Source organism: Salvelinus fontinalis, chromosome 18 (assembly GCF_029448725.1).
Source record: "Salvelinus fontinalis isolate EN_2023a chromosome 18, ASM2944872v1, whole genome shotgun sequence".
Lineage (NCBI taxonomy): Eukaryota > Metazoa > Chordata > Actinopteri > Salmoniformes > Salmonidae > Salvelinus > Salvelinus fontinalis.
The window spans coordinates 60294359-60310962 of record NC_074682.1 but is presented as its reverse complement, the minus strand read 5'-3'; the positions used below and the strand labels follow the sequence as shown (position 1 = coordinate 60310962).

At 45.2% G+C, this 16604-nt stretch overlaps 1 protein-coding gene across 8 annotated transcripts in view; it reads left to right on the top strand.

The window, feature by feature from the left end:
* Positions 1-3454: 3454 nt before the first annotated feature.
* Positions 3455-16604, top strand: part of slmapa (sarcolemma associated protein a) — a 172669-nt gene continuing 159519 nt past the window's right edge. For 2 of the 8 annotated variants that reach the window (XM_055869975.1, XM_055869974.1), the window contains exon 1: positions 3455-5104. In XM_055869975.1, the coding sequence (XP_055725950.1) occupies positions 4907-5104 (198 nt within the window). In that variant the 5' untranslated portion in view covers positions 3455-4906. The remainder of the gene's footprint in view (positions 5105-16604) is intronic. The other 6 variants (XM_055869968.1, XM_055869969.1, XM_055869967.1 and 3 more) reach the window with 5 other exon arrangements.

Here is a 16604-nt window from a genome sequence, read left to right as displayed (position 1 = left end):
ATCATATATCAAATCAAATCGTATTTGTCACATGCGTCAAAATACAACCGTGAAATGCTTACTTACAAGCCCTTAATCAACAACGCAGTTCTAAGAAAAATAAGTGTTAAGTAAAAATAGATATGTAAACAATAAAATAACAAATAATTAAAGAGAAGCAGTAAAATAACAGTAGCAAGGCTATATACAGGGGGTACTGGTACAGAGTCAATGTGTGGGGCCACAGGTTAGTCGAGGTAATTAAGGTAATATGAACATGTAGGTAGAGTTAAAGTGACTATGCATAGATAATAAACAGAGAGTAGCAGAAGCGTAAAAGAGTGGGGAGGGGTCAATGCAAATAGTCTGGGTAGCCATTTGATTACCTGTTCAGGAGTCTTATGGCTTGGGGGGTAGAAGCTGTTTAGAAGCCTCTTGGACCTAGACTTGGTGGTCCGGTACCACTTGCCCTGCGGTAGCAGACAGAACAGTCTATGACTAGGGTGGCTGGAGTCTTTGACCATTTTTAGGGCCTTCCTCTGACATCACCTGGTATAGAGGTCCTGGATGGCAGGAAGCTTGGCCCCAGTGATGTACTGGGCCGTACGCACTAACCTTTGTAGTGCCTTGCAATCGGAGGCTGAGCAGTTGCCATACCAGGCGGTGATGCAACCAGTCAGGAGGATCTCGATGGTGCAGCTGTAGAACTTTTTGAGGATCTGAGGACCCATGCCAAATCTTTTCAGTCTCCTGAGGGGGAATAGGCTTTGTCGTGCCCTCTTCACAACTGTCTTGGTGTGTTTGGACCATGATAGTTTGTTGGTGATGTGGACACCTAGGAATTTGAAGCTCTCAACCTGCTCCACTACAGCCCCGTCAATGAGAATGGGGGCGTGCTCGGTCCTCCTTTTCCTGAAGTCCACAATCATCTCCTTTGTCCTGATCACGTTGAGGGAGAGGTTGTTGTCCTGGCACCACACGGCCAGGTCTCTGACCTCCTCCCTATAGGCTGTCTCATCGTTGTCGGTGATCAGGCCTGCCACTGTTGTGTCGTCAGCAGACTTAATGATGGTGTTGGAGTCGTGCCTGGCCATGCAGTCATGTGTGAACAGGGAGTACAGGAGGGAACTGAGCACGCACCCCTGAGGGGCCCCCGTGTTGAGTTGAGGATCAGCGTGGCGGATGTGTTGTTACCTACCCTTACCACCTGGGGGCGGCCCATCAGGAAGTTCAGGATCCAGTTGCAGAGGGTGGTTTTTAGTCCCAGGGTCCTTGGCTTAGTGATGAGCTTTGAGCTTTGATATGCGAAACTGAGCCTGCGAAGAATGCAAAAAACTAGTTATCGGGATGAAATGTGTACGTGCCACAGTATCCCATCTTAGATTAGCATATCCCAGGCATATTATCTGGGTTTCGGGATATTATGTTTATATGCGTCAACTCAAAAACGGAATAATGAAGTATCCCGAATAATAACGGGATATCGGTGTGCATGTAAACATGGTCACAGAGGAGGAAACATTGGCTAGAAACCTAACGTTGAACTGCATTGAATTCTAAGTCAGACAGAAATGCTGCGTTTGAAACAGGTAAGTTCCCTCACATGACCTCTACAAGCCAGAATGTTGGAATAAAATGATATTTTAGCTTCCTTTACTGGTTGTCTGTGACCTTTTGCAGGTAGGATTGTGAGAAAACAATATATCTACAGGAAAGTATGATTCCATAAACTTTTCAAAGCGCTGGTAGTCTGTGTCCAGATGTCTATCACCTGAATCATGTAAACACATGCAGGAGTTTGGCAAGTGTGCATGTGTCTCGTGCATGCATTTTTTCTTCTTCAATTGATCTAAATCTGAGCACGTTACCAGCTATTTGAAAAGTTGACCCAATTATACTTTCCTGTTGATATATTGAGGAAACTTAACATGCTGACTACAACGCAAAAACGCGTGTTGATTTTCTCCATCTACACCAGATGTGATCATGAGACGCAGGTTAAAAAAATAAAAATAAACTGTATTAATTAGGGGGGCAGGTCGAAACACACATGAAACATTCAATGACATTTAGCTAGCTTGTCCTGGGAGATAAACATTGGGTTGTTATTTTACCTGACATGCATATTGTCCTATTTCTAGCTGGTTCTTTGTATAATTTTGACCTGGAGTCATACAAAATTGTGTGTTTCTCTACTCAGATGACTAATCCACATATAAAAAGGGAAACATCGTTTTTAGTGCGTTATCTGTAATTAATCTATCCTCGTTTGTTTTTCAAGTATCCACTTAGGTTTGTATCTGGGTTTGTATCTGACTTGTGGCAAGTCAAATCAAATCAAATGTATTTATATAGCCCTTCTTACATCAGCTGATATCTCAAAGTGCTGTACAGAAACCCAGCCTAAAACCCCAAACAGGTGTAGAAGCACGGTGGCTAGGAAAAACTCCCTAGAAAGGCCAAAACCTAGGAGGAAACCTAGAGAGGAACCAGGCTATGAGGGGTGGCCAGTCCTCTTCTGGCTGTGCAGGGTGGAGATTATAACAGAACATGGCCAAGATGTTCAAATGTTCATAAATGACCAGCATGGTCAAATAATAATAATCACAGTGGTTGTCGAGGGTGCAACAGGTCAGCACCTCAGGAGTAAATGTCAGTTGGCTTTTCATAGCCGATTATTAAGGGTATCTCTACCGCTCCTGCGGTCTCTAGAGAGTTGAAAACAGCAGGTCTGGGACAGGTAGCACGTCCGGTGAACAGGTCAGGGTTCCATAGCCGCAGGCAGAACAGTTGAAGTCAAAGTTCTATTTTAGCGCTTGGTTATGCAGACACTCCTTTATGAGCAAGCGGTGTTGGTGAAATGATTGAATGTGTACATGTATTTTGTAACGCTCGCGCACACAACGTGGCCGGTGAGGTTTGCATGTAACTCACATATCAGTGATTATAAGGAAGGGAGCAGGTGGGTTGATACATTTAAAGTTTTAGAACTAATTTTATAATCTTGTCTGGTAAAATCCCTTGGTGTTCAGAAATGACTTTTCTGAATGTCTAATTAATCAGATTAGCCATTGAGATTGCATATATATATATATAATTTAACTAGGCAAGTCAGTTAATAACAAATTCTTATTTACAATGACGGTCTAGGTTAACTGCCTGGTTCAGAATGACAGATTTTTACCTTGACAGCTCGGGGATTCGATCCACTAACCTTTCGGTTTCTGGCCCAACACTCTAACCACTAGGCTACCTGTCACCCCATATATCTTAACTTAAGATCTATCATTGACTGAACAAGTAATGCATGTGTTACAATACAAATTCTTTGTTTTTTAACCACATAAACAATATTTGCATGTAACGTTGCAGCGTGTCCTGAATGTCTATTCTGATTGGACCCCATTTTGTCAATTTGAACATTGGTCCCACCTCTAATTACGTTATGGCTATGTCGCGTGCGCTAAACGGCAACACATTGGCGCTTACCGGTCTGTTTGTGTGTATTATTTAATTTCAGTTATGGCTACGGATTCTTGTGGAGGAGGACAAGTCATTTGAAAGTTTACCCAGTTCAGCGGAATAATTCTGTAAAATCACATCTTGTGCCATCGATAAGTGTGGCTTAACTTGGGAATCTTCAGAAGATTAGCTACTGGACTGGGGATGCAGCCAAAACTCGTCTCAGTTTTCCGTGTCTGCTCTGTCAGCTAGCTAGCTAACTAGCTAGCCAGGCTATCCATCCTAGCTAACTCTTTCCGACTCTGCTAACGTTTGCTTTTTTGAAGAGGGCCCAGCTTACTAGCTAGCGTTACTTGTCTTTTAGTTGCTTGTCTCAAATTGACTATTTTTCCTGAAGTAGCGTTATTCAAGCGTTCAAGAGTTGGTTGAGCACTAGTCGACCCGAAGAGGCCGCTCCGGCTAAATTACAAGTTATTAGCACGTTAGCTTAGTTAGCCATATAACGTTAGCTAGCTTTTTTTGTTGTTGAATTTCTATAGCTATATCTGGGTAGTTGCCAACAAACAGCAGGGTTTTTGTATTGGGCATATCAATCTCTACATCCCGCTGCAATACCCATTTTAGATGTAAGGGTGTCTTTGCAGCAGTTTGGAACATTTGACTTCGAGATTAGAAAGATTTGTTGCTGTTCAGGGCCCTGAAACTCAATATTAGCTTGCTAGTCTGCCTGAGTTGGGAGTGGCTAGAGGTTTGCATTAGCTGGTTAGCGAGCTAGCTAACAAACAAGGTCAGATGTTCTTATATCGCACCCGTCTATAGTGCGTAGGATAAACAAAACGTAGTAACACAAACTCTATAGAAAAACAATGTATTAATGACCTGTTAAACCACGGTCAGATTGACAGCGGGTGTGTTTCAATAGCCGTATCATCATCAGGCGCAGGGACAGGAAACCCCGCACTGGTCAAATAGTTTGTATAAACTACCAATCTGGATTTATCCGTTGCTGGGCTAAAGATTGGGTGCCACACTAGCCTGTTCAATATAGCTTCTTTCCCTGTACATTTGATGGACGTGATTAGATATTTTTCTAGACGGCTACTGTTGCTATCGTCATGCGATTCTGGCTAGTCAGAATTCTGAACTGTACATAGTCGTGTTGAATAACATTCAGTGGACGTAATGTAGCTCTGTAGAAAGATAGTCCAAAAATCTTTTTTTATTTTATTTATTTTTTATTTTTATATTACTTGTTAGATTTACAAGAGTATTGGTTACGTCAAAAATGAATATAATGTTTGATAGCTAGTTAGTGCTTTAACTCAAAATAGAATAGCCAGCCAGCGGAATAGCAAGGCTAAATTGAATTAACAGCCGATGATTGAAGACTGAGAACGTTGTCATTCTGGATCAAGAAACCTTGTCTTTAGTCTCTGGTTGGAGTAACACTCCCAAGCCATCATCAATGCCTTCAGCGCTGGCCGTCTTCTCCTGCCGTCCGAATTCACACCCTTTTCAGGAACGTCATGTCTACCTGGACGAGCCAGTCAAGATCGGGCGCTCTGTGGCACGATGCCGACCCGCTCAGAACAATGCTACGTTCGACTGCAAGGTTCTATCAAGGAACCATGCCCTTCTCTGGTTCGATCACAAGACTGGCAAGGTGAGTCTGTCAACCAGTCGGATAGCTACTAGCTTTTACTTTGCTTGGTACAATCCCTTTGCGCAGTCACTGCCAGGCAGCCATGCAGTCAGATATGTTGAACTGTGGTTGCAGTCGGCATGTCCAGGTACCTCAATGGAATAAGTGGTCAGTCAACCACCTATGGGTAAATAATGGGTCATGGCTGCAGGGTTAAGACACACACACACACACACACACACACACACACATATGGGTTGCCACTGACTGACAACCAGCTATGGCAACTGAGTTGAGATAGAATATCAAATCATTGGTCACATTTTTGTTTTGCATAGGGCTAGCCTAGGATTGTGCTGTCTGTGTGCCAACTTTCTCCCACCTAAATAAATAGATCATTAATAACGTGGGATATCACCTTTAGGACATCCATGGGAGATTAATAGTCTGCTTTCCAAATGGCACCCTATTCTCTATAGGCCTCTGGTCAAGAGTAGGGCACATAGGGTGTAATTTGGGATGCGCATAAAGATCCCCAAGCTAATTGCTTAGGCTACAGCTGCTAGGAAGCCTGTTTGAGCTTCGTGGATAAAGACGGTTAATGCAAGACACACAGCTGCCTGCTAGCGAGACAACCCAAGACAACACCCCACCCTAATACACACATCGCATACCTCCCCCAAGGTCCTCATGTACCCGCATGCACATCTAGCTCTAGTAACTGCATCACGTGACACACACACACAAGAATAGAAGGTTTAGTGTTTCCTTGACGAAATGGTTGTAGTTGTCTTGTCAGACGGACAGATAATGTTACTTTCAACACGGTGGTGTTGTCAGGGGAAAGTTACAGGGCAGTGGTGTTGTCATGGAAAGTTTAAAGGGCATGTGTTGGTTAGTTTAACCTGGGTTGAAATGAGAAACACACCAGGGGTGCGTTCATTAGGCACACTTATGAAACACAGAAACCATGAGGCACTACTGGAGCTTGTTCCTTAAACACTTGGCTCATTTTTCCATTGTAAAATTTCTCGACGGTATGCCCTAATAAATTCCACCAATACGTTGTGTGGGGTTGTGGTCACACCTCGCCTGTCTTCACCTGGACTGCGTATAGTAGCTAGTACAGTTGGCACTACAGAGCAACCTTGGACGGTTGGCTTGTGTTAAGAGGTTAAAAAATGATTAAAACGTCGACAGCCAGAGGTCGACGTAGATATCGATCCATGTTCACTATACCATATAAACCTTATACTGTCTACTCCACCCCTTCCACCAGAATAATGTGACTAGTTTCTTTACTGAACTGATTTGGGTGCTGAAATACCATACCAGTCAAGAGTGTGCTAACCTGTCATCAAGGCAAAGTGTGGCTACTATGAAGAGTCTTAAAATATATTTTGATTTGTTTAGCACTTTTGTTTACTACATAATTCCATGTGTTATTTCATAGTTTTTGATGTCTTCACTATTGTTCTACAATGTAGAAAATAGTACAAATAAATACCCTTGAATGAGTAGGTGTGTCCAAACGTTTGACTGTTTCTGTAAGCCTCTCCCTCAGATTCCTGAACACTTCATAGCAAACAGTTGTTCAGTCCAGAAAGATATAGGCCCCACTTCCTGTGTAATGACGTAAGTAAATTTAAATGCCTGTTTTGTTAACTAGTTGTCTAATATTTGTCATGTTATGCTTCTTGTTAGTAGAGATTTATCTGACCTCACTGGCTGAACGTCTTAGTTTGAACACCATTCTAGGTGTAGCAGGCAGCGCCAAGAGTTTAATATAGACAAAGAGATTACACACCCCTATCTTGGAATGCAGTTTTACTCTGCTAGTACTTTACACGCTCTCTATCCCTCCGTCTCACTGCTTTAAAGGACAAACCAGACCGCGCCGATAAACGGTTTAAATCAGAAGTTGTCCGTCCTATCTTCTACGACCACAGAACATCAGCCGTCATTCACTGTTCATTTCATAATGTTTTTCTACGTGGTTTAATTATAAGCACTTAGTTTGCTACTAGTTCTATATGTTTCATAAGCACTTAGTTTGCTACTAGTTCTATAACTGCTTTAAGAAATGGCCTTCTACTATTCCAGTATTATATTACTGTTAAGACCAGTGTCTCACTTACAATGGTGCCCTGAGGACAAATATTACGTCAACAAAAATATTTAAACTAAAAGACAGCTATAAATACATTACATCCAGGTCAGTACAACAAGTTATAATAAACAATTGTTCACTTTAGTGAACTAATTTAAGATTATAAACCTCAATGTAACTAAATGTAATCTACAGTGCATTCGGAAAGTATTCTGACCCCTTTTTCCACATGATGTTACGTTACAGACTTATTCTAAAATGGATGAAAAAGATTTTTTTCTCCCTCATCAATCTACACACACTACCACGTAATGATAAAGCAAAACAGGTTTTTAGAAATTTGTGAATTTTTCATAAGTATTCAGACCCTTTACTCAGTACTTTGTTGAAGCACCTTTGGCAGCGATTACGGCCTCGTGTCTTCTTGGGTATGATGCTACAAGCTTGGCATTCATGTATTTGGGGAGTTTCTCCCGTTCTTCTCTGCAGATCCTTTCAAGCTCTGTCAGGTTGGATGGGGAGTGTCGCTGAACAGCTATTTTCAGGTCTCCAGAGATGTTAGATCGGGTTCATAACCAATTTATTACTGTGATTATGATATGCTATAGGTCAGGCCCTAATGGTCACGCACATACAGTGCATTTTTATTTTTGGCCCCACCGGCCAAACCCTCCCCGAACCCGGACGACGCTGGGCCAATTGTGAACCGTCCTATGGGACTCACGGCCATGGCGGATGTGGCACAGCCCGGGAATGAACCCAGGTCTGTAGTAACGCTTCTAGCACTGCGACGCGGTGCCTCTCAGAAGGCCCTATACTTAACTACTTTATAATTATAAAAATAAAAATAAATCAGATATTATTAATTTTACCATTAATTTCACAAAAGTCTAATTACTGTTTTCGAAGTCAAACTGTAATAAACAAATCAATATTTGTAATATTATTTTTTTAGAACATTGTTCCCCTAATGAAAAGGCTTAACCCTGGAAGAAAAATATAATTTTAAAACAAATATTATACAATTTAATCAGAGCTCTTTAGCCATTTTGGTAATGAGAATGCCAAGCAAAAAAAATAAATATATATTTAACCAGGTAGGCCAGTTGAGAACAAGTTCTCATTTACAACTGCGACCTGGCCAAGATAAAGCAAAGCAGTGCGACACAAACAACAACACAGAGTTACACATGGAATAAACAAGCGTTCAGTCGATAACACAATAGAATAAGTCTATATACAGTGTGTGCAAATGGCGTGAGGAGGTAAGGCAATAAATAGGCCATAGTAGCAAAGTAATTACAATTTAGCAAATTAACACGGGAGTGATTGATGTGCAGATGATGATGTGCAAGTAGAAATACTGGTGTGCAAAAGAGCAGAAAAGTAAATAAAAACAGTATGGGGTGAGGTAGGTAGATTGGATGGGCTATTTACAGATGGGCTATGTACAGCTGCAGCTGGCCTACCTGGTTAAATAAAGGTGGAAAATAGCTGTGCAGCTGCTCAGATAGCTGATGTTTAAAGTTAGTGAGGGAAATAGAAGTCTCCAGCTTCAGCGATTTAAAATTTAAAAAAATCAATTTCTTTTCAATTAAAAATTATTATATATATTTTTTTAATTACCACATTTCCCCCATTTTTGCATTCAGAAATTATTCAGACCCCCTTCACTTTTCCCCCATTTGGTTAAATTAAAGCCTTATTCTAAAATGGATTAAATCGTTTTTTCCCCTCATCAATCTACAGACAATACCCCTTCATGACCGTGGTCATTTTGGGAAAAAAATGTTTGCGAAAAAACATACCTTTTGCTTTGAGACTTGAAATTGACATGATTTGGAAAGGCACACACCTGTCTATATAAGGTCCTACAGTTGACAGTGAATGTCAGAGCAAAACCAAGCCATGAGGTCGAAGGAAATGTCCGTAGAGCTCCATGACAGGATTGTGTCGAGGCACAGATCTGGGGAAGGGTATCAAAACATTTCTGCAGAATGGAAAGTCCCCAAGAACACAGTGGCCTCCATTCTAAAATGAAATAAGTTTGGAACCACCAACACTCTTCCTAGAGCTGGCTGCCCAGCCAAACTGAGCAATCGGGGGAGAAGGGCCTTGGTCAGGGAGGTGACAAAGAACGCGATGGGTCAGTCTGACAGAGCTCCAGAGTTGCTCTGTGGAGATGGGAGAAAGGACTTTCAGACCAGGAGAAACGACATTCTCTGGTCGGCTTGAAAACTAGATTCAACTCTTTGGTCTGAATGCCAAGGGTCACGTCAGGCGTCAGTCAGCCTGTTTACCATCCATATACGGTGAAGCATGGTGGTGGCAGTCATGCTGTGGGGTTGTTTTTCATGTACCGATAGACTAGTCAGGATTGAGGAAAAGATGAATGGAGCAAAGCGCTCAGGACTTCAGACTGGGGTGAAGGTTCACCTTCCAACAGGGTAACGACCCTAAGCACACAGCCAAGACAACGCAGGAGTGGCTTCAGGGCAAGTCTCTGAATGTCCTTGAGTAGCCCAGCCAGAGCCCGGACTTGAACCCGATTGAACATCTCTGGAGAGACCTGAAAATAGCTGTGCAGCGACGCTCCCCATCCAACCTGACAGAGCTTGAGAGGATCTGCAGAGAAGAATGGGAGTTACTCCCCAAATACAGATGTGCCAAGCTTGTAGCCTTATACCCAAGAAGACTCAAGGCTGTAATCACTACCAAAGGTGCTTCAACAAGGTACTGAGTAAAGGGTCTGAATACTTATGTAAATGTGATATTTCAGTTTTTTTATATATATATTTGCTAAAATGTCAACCTGTATTTACTTTGTCATTATGTGGTATTGTGTGTAGATTGGGGGGGGGGGGGGGGGGCAATTTTAATCAATTTTAGAATAAGGTTGTTACATAACAAAATGTGGATAAAGTCAATGGGTCTGAATACTTTACGAATGCACTGTATGGAACCGCTATCAGGTGCACTGTTTACAATGGTGTTTTCCTGCGAATTGCATTTTGGCAAATTTTTGAGAATTATGTTTTATTTTCTGTTATGTTAAGTTGCAGTACCATAATCTACACTGAACAAAAATGTAAAAGAAACATGTAAGGTGTTGGTCCCAAGTTTTAATGAGCTGAAATAAAAGATCCCAAAAATGTTTCATACGTACAAAAGCCTATTCTCAAATTTTGTGCACAAATTTATTATTGTGCTAGGGACAATAACAGGCCACTCTAAAATGTTCAGTTTTGTCACACATCCCAATGCCACAGATTTCTCAATTCTTGAGGGAGCGTGCAATTGGCATGCTGACGGCAGGAATGCCCATCAGAGCTGTTCCCAGATAATTTAATGTTAATTTCTCTACCAAAGCTGCCTTATGGGGCGGGGGCGTATTTCTGTCTGTAATAAAGCCCTTTTGTGGGTAGAGAGTCTGATTGGCTGGGCCTGGCTCCCAAGGGCTGGGCTTGGCTCTCCAGTGGGTGGGCCCATGCCCTCCCAGGCCGACCCATGGCTGCACCCCTGGCCAGCCATGTGAAGGCCGTAGATTAGGGCTTAATGAATTTATTTAAATGTACTGATTTCCTTATGGAACTGTAAGTCAGAAAAATATTTTGAAATTGCATTTTTTAAATATTTTTGTTCAGTATAAATATCAAGCCCATTGCATCTTAAGAGAACACCTTTGTTGATGTCTACAGGCTCTGTGAGGTCATAGCTGTTCATTTTGTAAATGTTCCTAAGGCCTGCTAAAACAACCAACATAACCAGCTCATTCCCCCCCCCCCCCCCCCCCCCCCTCTCTCAGGCATTTCTTATTAAGCCCATAGGAAGGAGATTGTAGGTATGTGTGTCCCAAATGGCACCCCGTAGGGTTCTGAACCGTAGAGCACTATTAAAAACGAATAGGGAGGTATTTGGGACACAGGTCTAGTCTTCTCTGGGTATGTGGCAGGTCTTTTTTTATTTTTTAATACCCTGCTCTGTTCTCTCTCTTGTAGGTAGGGCATTTTTTTTAAATGCCAACAGTCAAGGGTTATTTGTTAGAATCTCCAGGCAGGAGCCGCAGTCCTGAGTAATCTGTATGTTTTCCAGGTTCCGGAGTTGTGATTCTGAATTGGAATCCTGGTGGTGCTGTCACCGTGGCGCTGACCACATGCTATGTTACCCTTTCAGAGGTTTTTTTCTTATCTCTCTGCTGTGATTGGTTCCTAATTTGTTACGAAGCAGCAGCAATCCTCTGTGGCAGGAAGGAATCGTTGAATGTGTAGTTTGTAACCTTTTTTTAGTCCCCCCCCCCCCCCCCCCCACAGGTGGCGCCTCTGTGTTGACTGTTGTGGTTAATCATTCTGGGGCTTTCTGCCATGTGGCTAGAGAGGGGAGGGGTCGCCTGACCTGTGCTGTTCTCAGAGCTCTTTGTGCAATCTTGTCAACTCCTACATGACAGTGACCATAGGAGTTGACAAGACACCGTAAACATATATGTAGGCTATGAGAGTGGGGTTTCCCCAGAAGACCGGCTGGCCCTGGATCCACAATACCTCTGAGTAGGACTGATCTGAAGTTTCTATTTTATTTATTTTTGATCACAGGGAGTAATATTATATGGACGACATGTGGGGACATGATCCTAGATCAGCTCTCCTCTGGGATGCTTTGTGGATACGGGCCCTGAACTCCTGCTCCCCACTGACCTGAAAGGAGAGCCTTCGCTCTCCTGGCCTTCATTGGTACAGCTGCTACGGTATGGTGACTAGGGGGTTTCTGTCCTGGTATGGTGACTAGGGGGTTTCTGCCCTGCTATGGTATGGTGACTCGGGGGTCTCTGCCCTGCTACGGTATGGTGACTCGGGGGTCTCTGCCCTGCTACGGTATGGTGACTCGGGGGTCTCTGCCCTGCTACGGTATGGTGACTCGGGGGTTTCTGTCCTGCTATGGTATGGTGACTCGGGGGTCTCTGCCCTGCTACGGTATGGTGACTAGGGGGTTTCTGTCCTGCTACGGTATGGTGACTAGGGGGTTTCTGTCCTGCTACGGTATGGTGACTAGGGGGTTTCTGTCCTGGTATGGTGACTAGGGGGTTTCTGCCCTGCTATGGTATGGTGACTCGGGGGTCTCTGCCCTGCTACGGTATGGTGACTCGGGGGTCTCTGCCCTGCTACGGTATGGTGACTCGGGGGTTTCTGTCCTGCTATGGTATGGTGACTCGGGGGTCTCTGCCCTGCTACGGTATGGTGACTAGGGGGTTTCTGTCCTGCTACGGTATGGTGACTAGGGGGTTTCTGTCCTGCTACGGTATGGTGACTAGGGGGTTTCTGTCCTGGTATGGTGACTAGGGGGTTTCTGCCCTGCTATGGTATGGTGACTCGGGGGTCTCTGCCCTGCTACGGTATGGTGACTCGGGGGTCTCTGCCCTGCTACGGTATGGTGACTCGGGGGTTTCTGTCCTGCTATGGTATGGTGACTCGGGGGTCTCTGCCCTGCTACGGTATGGCGACTCGGGGGTCTCTGCCCTGCTACGGTATGGTGACTAGGGGGTTTCTGTCCTGGTATGGTAACTAGGGGGTCTCTGCCCTGTTACGGTATGGCGACTCGGGGGTTTCTGCCCTGCTACGGTATGGTGACTAGGGGGTTTCTGTCCTGGTATGGTGACTAGGGGGTTTCTGTCCTGGTATGGTGACTAGGGGGTTTCTGTCCTGGTATGGTGACTAGGGGGTTTCTGTCCTGGTATGGTAACTAGGGGGTTTCTGTCCTGGTATGGTAACTAGGGGGTTTCTGTCCTGGTATGGTAACTAGGGGGTTTCTGTCCTGGTATGGTGACTAGGGGGTTTCTGTCCTGGTATGGTGACTAGGGGGTCTCTGCCCTGCTACGGTATGGTGACTAGGGGGTTTCTGTCCTGGTATGGTGACTAGAGGGTCTCTGCCCTGCTACGGTATGGTGACTAGGGGGTCTCTGTCCTGGTATGGTGACTAGGGGGTTTCTGTCCTGCTACGGTATGGTGACTAGGGGGTCTCTGCCCTGCTACGGTATGGTGACTAGGGGGTTTCTGCCCTGCTACGGTATGGTGACTAGGGGGTCTCTGCCCTGCTACGGTATGGTGACTAGGGGGTTTCTGTCCTGCTACGGTATGGTGACTAGGGGGTTTCTGCCCTGCTACGGTATGGTGACTAGGGGGTCTCTGTCCTGGTATGGTGACTAGGGGGTCTCTGCCCTGCTACGGTATGGTGACTAGGGGGTCTCTGTCCTGGTATGGTGACTAGGGGGTCTCTGCCCTGCTACGGTATGGTGACTAGGGGGTTTCTGTCCTGGTATGGTGACTAGGGGGTCTCTGCCCTGCTACGGTATGGCGACTAGGGGGTTTCTGTCCTGGTATGGTGACTAGGGGGTTTCTGCCCTGCTATGGTATGGTGACTAGGGGGTTTCTGTCCTGGTATGGTGACTAGGGGGTTTCTGCCCTGCTACGGTATGGTGACTAGGGGGTTTCTGCCCTGCTACGGTATGGTGACTAGGGGGTTTCTGTCCTGCTACGGTATGGTGACTAGGGGGTTTCTGCCCTGCTACGGTATGGTGACTAGGGGGTTTCTGCCCTGCTACGGTATGGTGACTAGGGGGTTTCTGCCCTGCTACGGTATGGTGACTAGGGGGTCTCTGTCCTGGTATGGTGACTAGGGGGTCTCTGTCCTGGTATGGTGACTAGGGGGTCTCTGCCCTGCTACGGTATGGTGACTAGGGGGTTTCTGCCCTGCTACGGTATGGTGACTAGGGGGTTTCTGCCCTGCTACGGTATGGTGACTAGGGGGTTTCTGTCCTGCTACGGTATGGTGACTAGGGGGTCTCTGCCCTGCTACGGTATGGTGACTAGGGGGTCTCTGTCCTGGTATGGTGACTAGGGGGTCTCTGCCCTGCTATGGTATGGCGACTAGGGGGTTTCTGTCCTGGTATGGTGACTAGGGGGTTTCTGCCCTGCTATGGTATGGTGACTAGGGGGTTTCTGTCCTGGTATGGTGACTAGGGGGTTTCTGCCCTGCTACGGTATGGTGACTAGGGGGTTTCTGTCCTGCTACGGTATGGTGACTAGGGGGTTTCTGTCCTGCTACGGTATGGTGACTAGGGGGTTTCTGTCCTGCTACGGTATGGTGACTAGGGGGTTTCTGCCCTGCTACGGTATGGTGACTAGGGGGTCTCTGTCCTGGTATGGTGACTAGGGGGTCTCTGCCCTGCTACGGTATGGTGACTAGGGGGTCTCTGTCCTGGTATGGTGACTAGGGGGTCTCTGCCCTGCTACGGTATGGTGACTAGGGGGTCTCTGTCCTGGTATGGTGACTAGGGGGTCTCTGCCCTGCTACGGTATGGCGACTAGGGGGTTTCTGCCCTGCTACGGTATGGTGACTAGGGGGTTTCTGCCCTGCTACGGTATGGTGACTAGGGGGTTTCTGTCCTGCTACGGTATGGTGACTAGGGGGTTTCTGCCCTGCTACGGTATGGTGACTAGGGGGTCTCTGCCCTGCTACGGTATGGTGACTAGGGGGTCTCTGTCCTGGTATGGTGACTAGGGGGTCTCTGCCCTGCTACGGTATGGCGACTAGGGGGTTTCTGTCCTGGTATGGTGACTAGGGGGTTTCTGCCCTGCTATGGTATGGTGACTAGGGGGTTTCTGTCCTGGTATGGTGACTAGGGGGTTTCTGTCCTGCTACGGTATGGTGACTAGGGGGTTTCTGCCCTGCTACGGTATGGTGACTAGGGGGTTTCTGTCCTGGTATGGTGACTAGGGGGTCTCTGCCCTGCTACGGTATGGTAACTAGGGGGTTTCTGTCCTGGTATGGTGACTCGGGGGTCTCTGCCCTGCTACGGTATGGTGACTAGGGGGTTTCTGTCCTGCTACGGTATGGTGACTAGGGGGTTTCTGTCCTGCTACGGTATGCCGACTAGGGGGTTTCTGTCCTGCTACGGTATGGTGTCTGTCTGAGCCGAGAGAGTAGCAGCTTGTCACGTAGTTAGGGCTGACCCCAATTATTTAAGTGTTTGGTCTATAGGCTATGGGTCAACCAAGATTTTTATAGATATACACTACCAGTCAAAAGTTTGGACACACCTACTCATTCAAGGGTTTACTTTATTTTTTACTATTTTCTACGTTGTTGAATAATAATGAAGACAAGCTATGAAATAACACACAGAATCATGTAGTAACCCATTTTTTTTTTTTTTATAAATCAATATACATTTGAGATTCTTCAAGGTAGCCACCCATTGCCTCAACCAGCTTCATGAGGAATGTTTTTCCAACAGTCTTGAAGGAGTTCCCACATATGCTGAGCACTGAGCTGCTTTTCATTCACTCTGCTGTCCAACTCATCCCAAATCATCTCAATTGGTTTGAGGTCGTGGGGTGATTGTGATGCAGCACTCCATCACTCTCCTTATTGGTCAAATAGCCCTGACACAGCCTGGAGGTGTGTTTTGTCATTGTCCTGTTGAAAAACAAATGATAGTCCCACTAAGCGCAAACCAGATGGGATGGCGTGTTGATATGATTGGTTGACGGTAGGTGGGGGCAGTACTTCCTGTATAAACACAAACTCACTGCCTTGTCAACAGCTCTGCACTGCTCCGTGGACTATGAATGACCTGATTTCTGCAGATTCAGTATCACTGTAAATGCTGCCTGGCCAATGCAGATGTCGGATTGACCATGCAGGGCCCATACTCAAAACGCACTTCTCTATCCGGAGTCCGTTCTCTCCCGCCAATTTGTGCACATTCACTGTTTCATAACTTCATTGTGTGAATTGTTTGTGTTTTGATTGTTAGTGTACTTCTCTTCCCCATTTACATACATCACTAGTAGTACGTTTACCACTAATTTCTCATTTACAATGTTTGGTTATAATATTTCTGTTAATGCATTCAATTTACTGTTATTATTCCGCTCTTACTGTTCTCATTGTTGGACTGGACACCGACGTTACACTTGTGAGAAACATTTACCAGTTTTCTCAATTCAATTTTAGTCCTTTTTGTTTGGAGCGCTCCTGTCAGTGTTGAGTAAGAACGAGCACCTGATTACCCCCAAGTATATAGGCTACCTGGTCTGCACACACATGTAGGCATAAATGTGCTCATTTTGGGGATCTGATAGTATTTCTGATTGGCTTAACTCACCACCACTAATGAGCTGTGGAGCTTCTCAAAGTACATTTTGTCTTCACCTCAAACAGCAAGCTAACTGAATCTGTTTTTACATCCATTGAGAATGACAATCGTTCCTCAATGTATTTAAAAAAAATCTTTGGTGCAGGAGCTCCACGATACTGTTGAGAAAATATTCTATAAGAGGAACAGGACATCACGCAGGATAAAATCTGATGTGGCGGTACTCCGCTCCGATAAGCTCCTGCCCAAGTCAACCACTG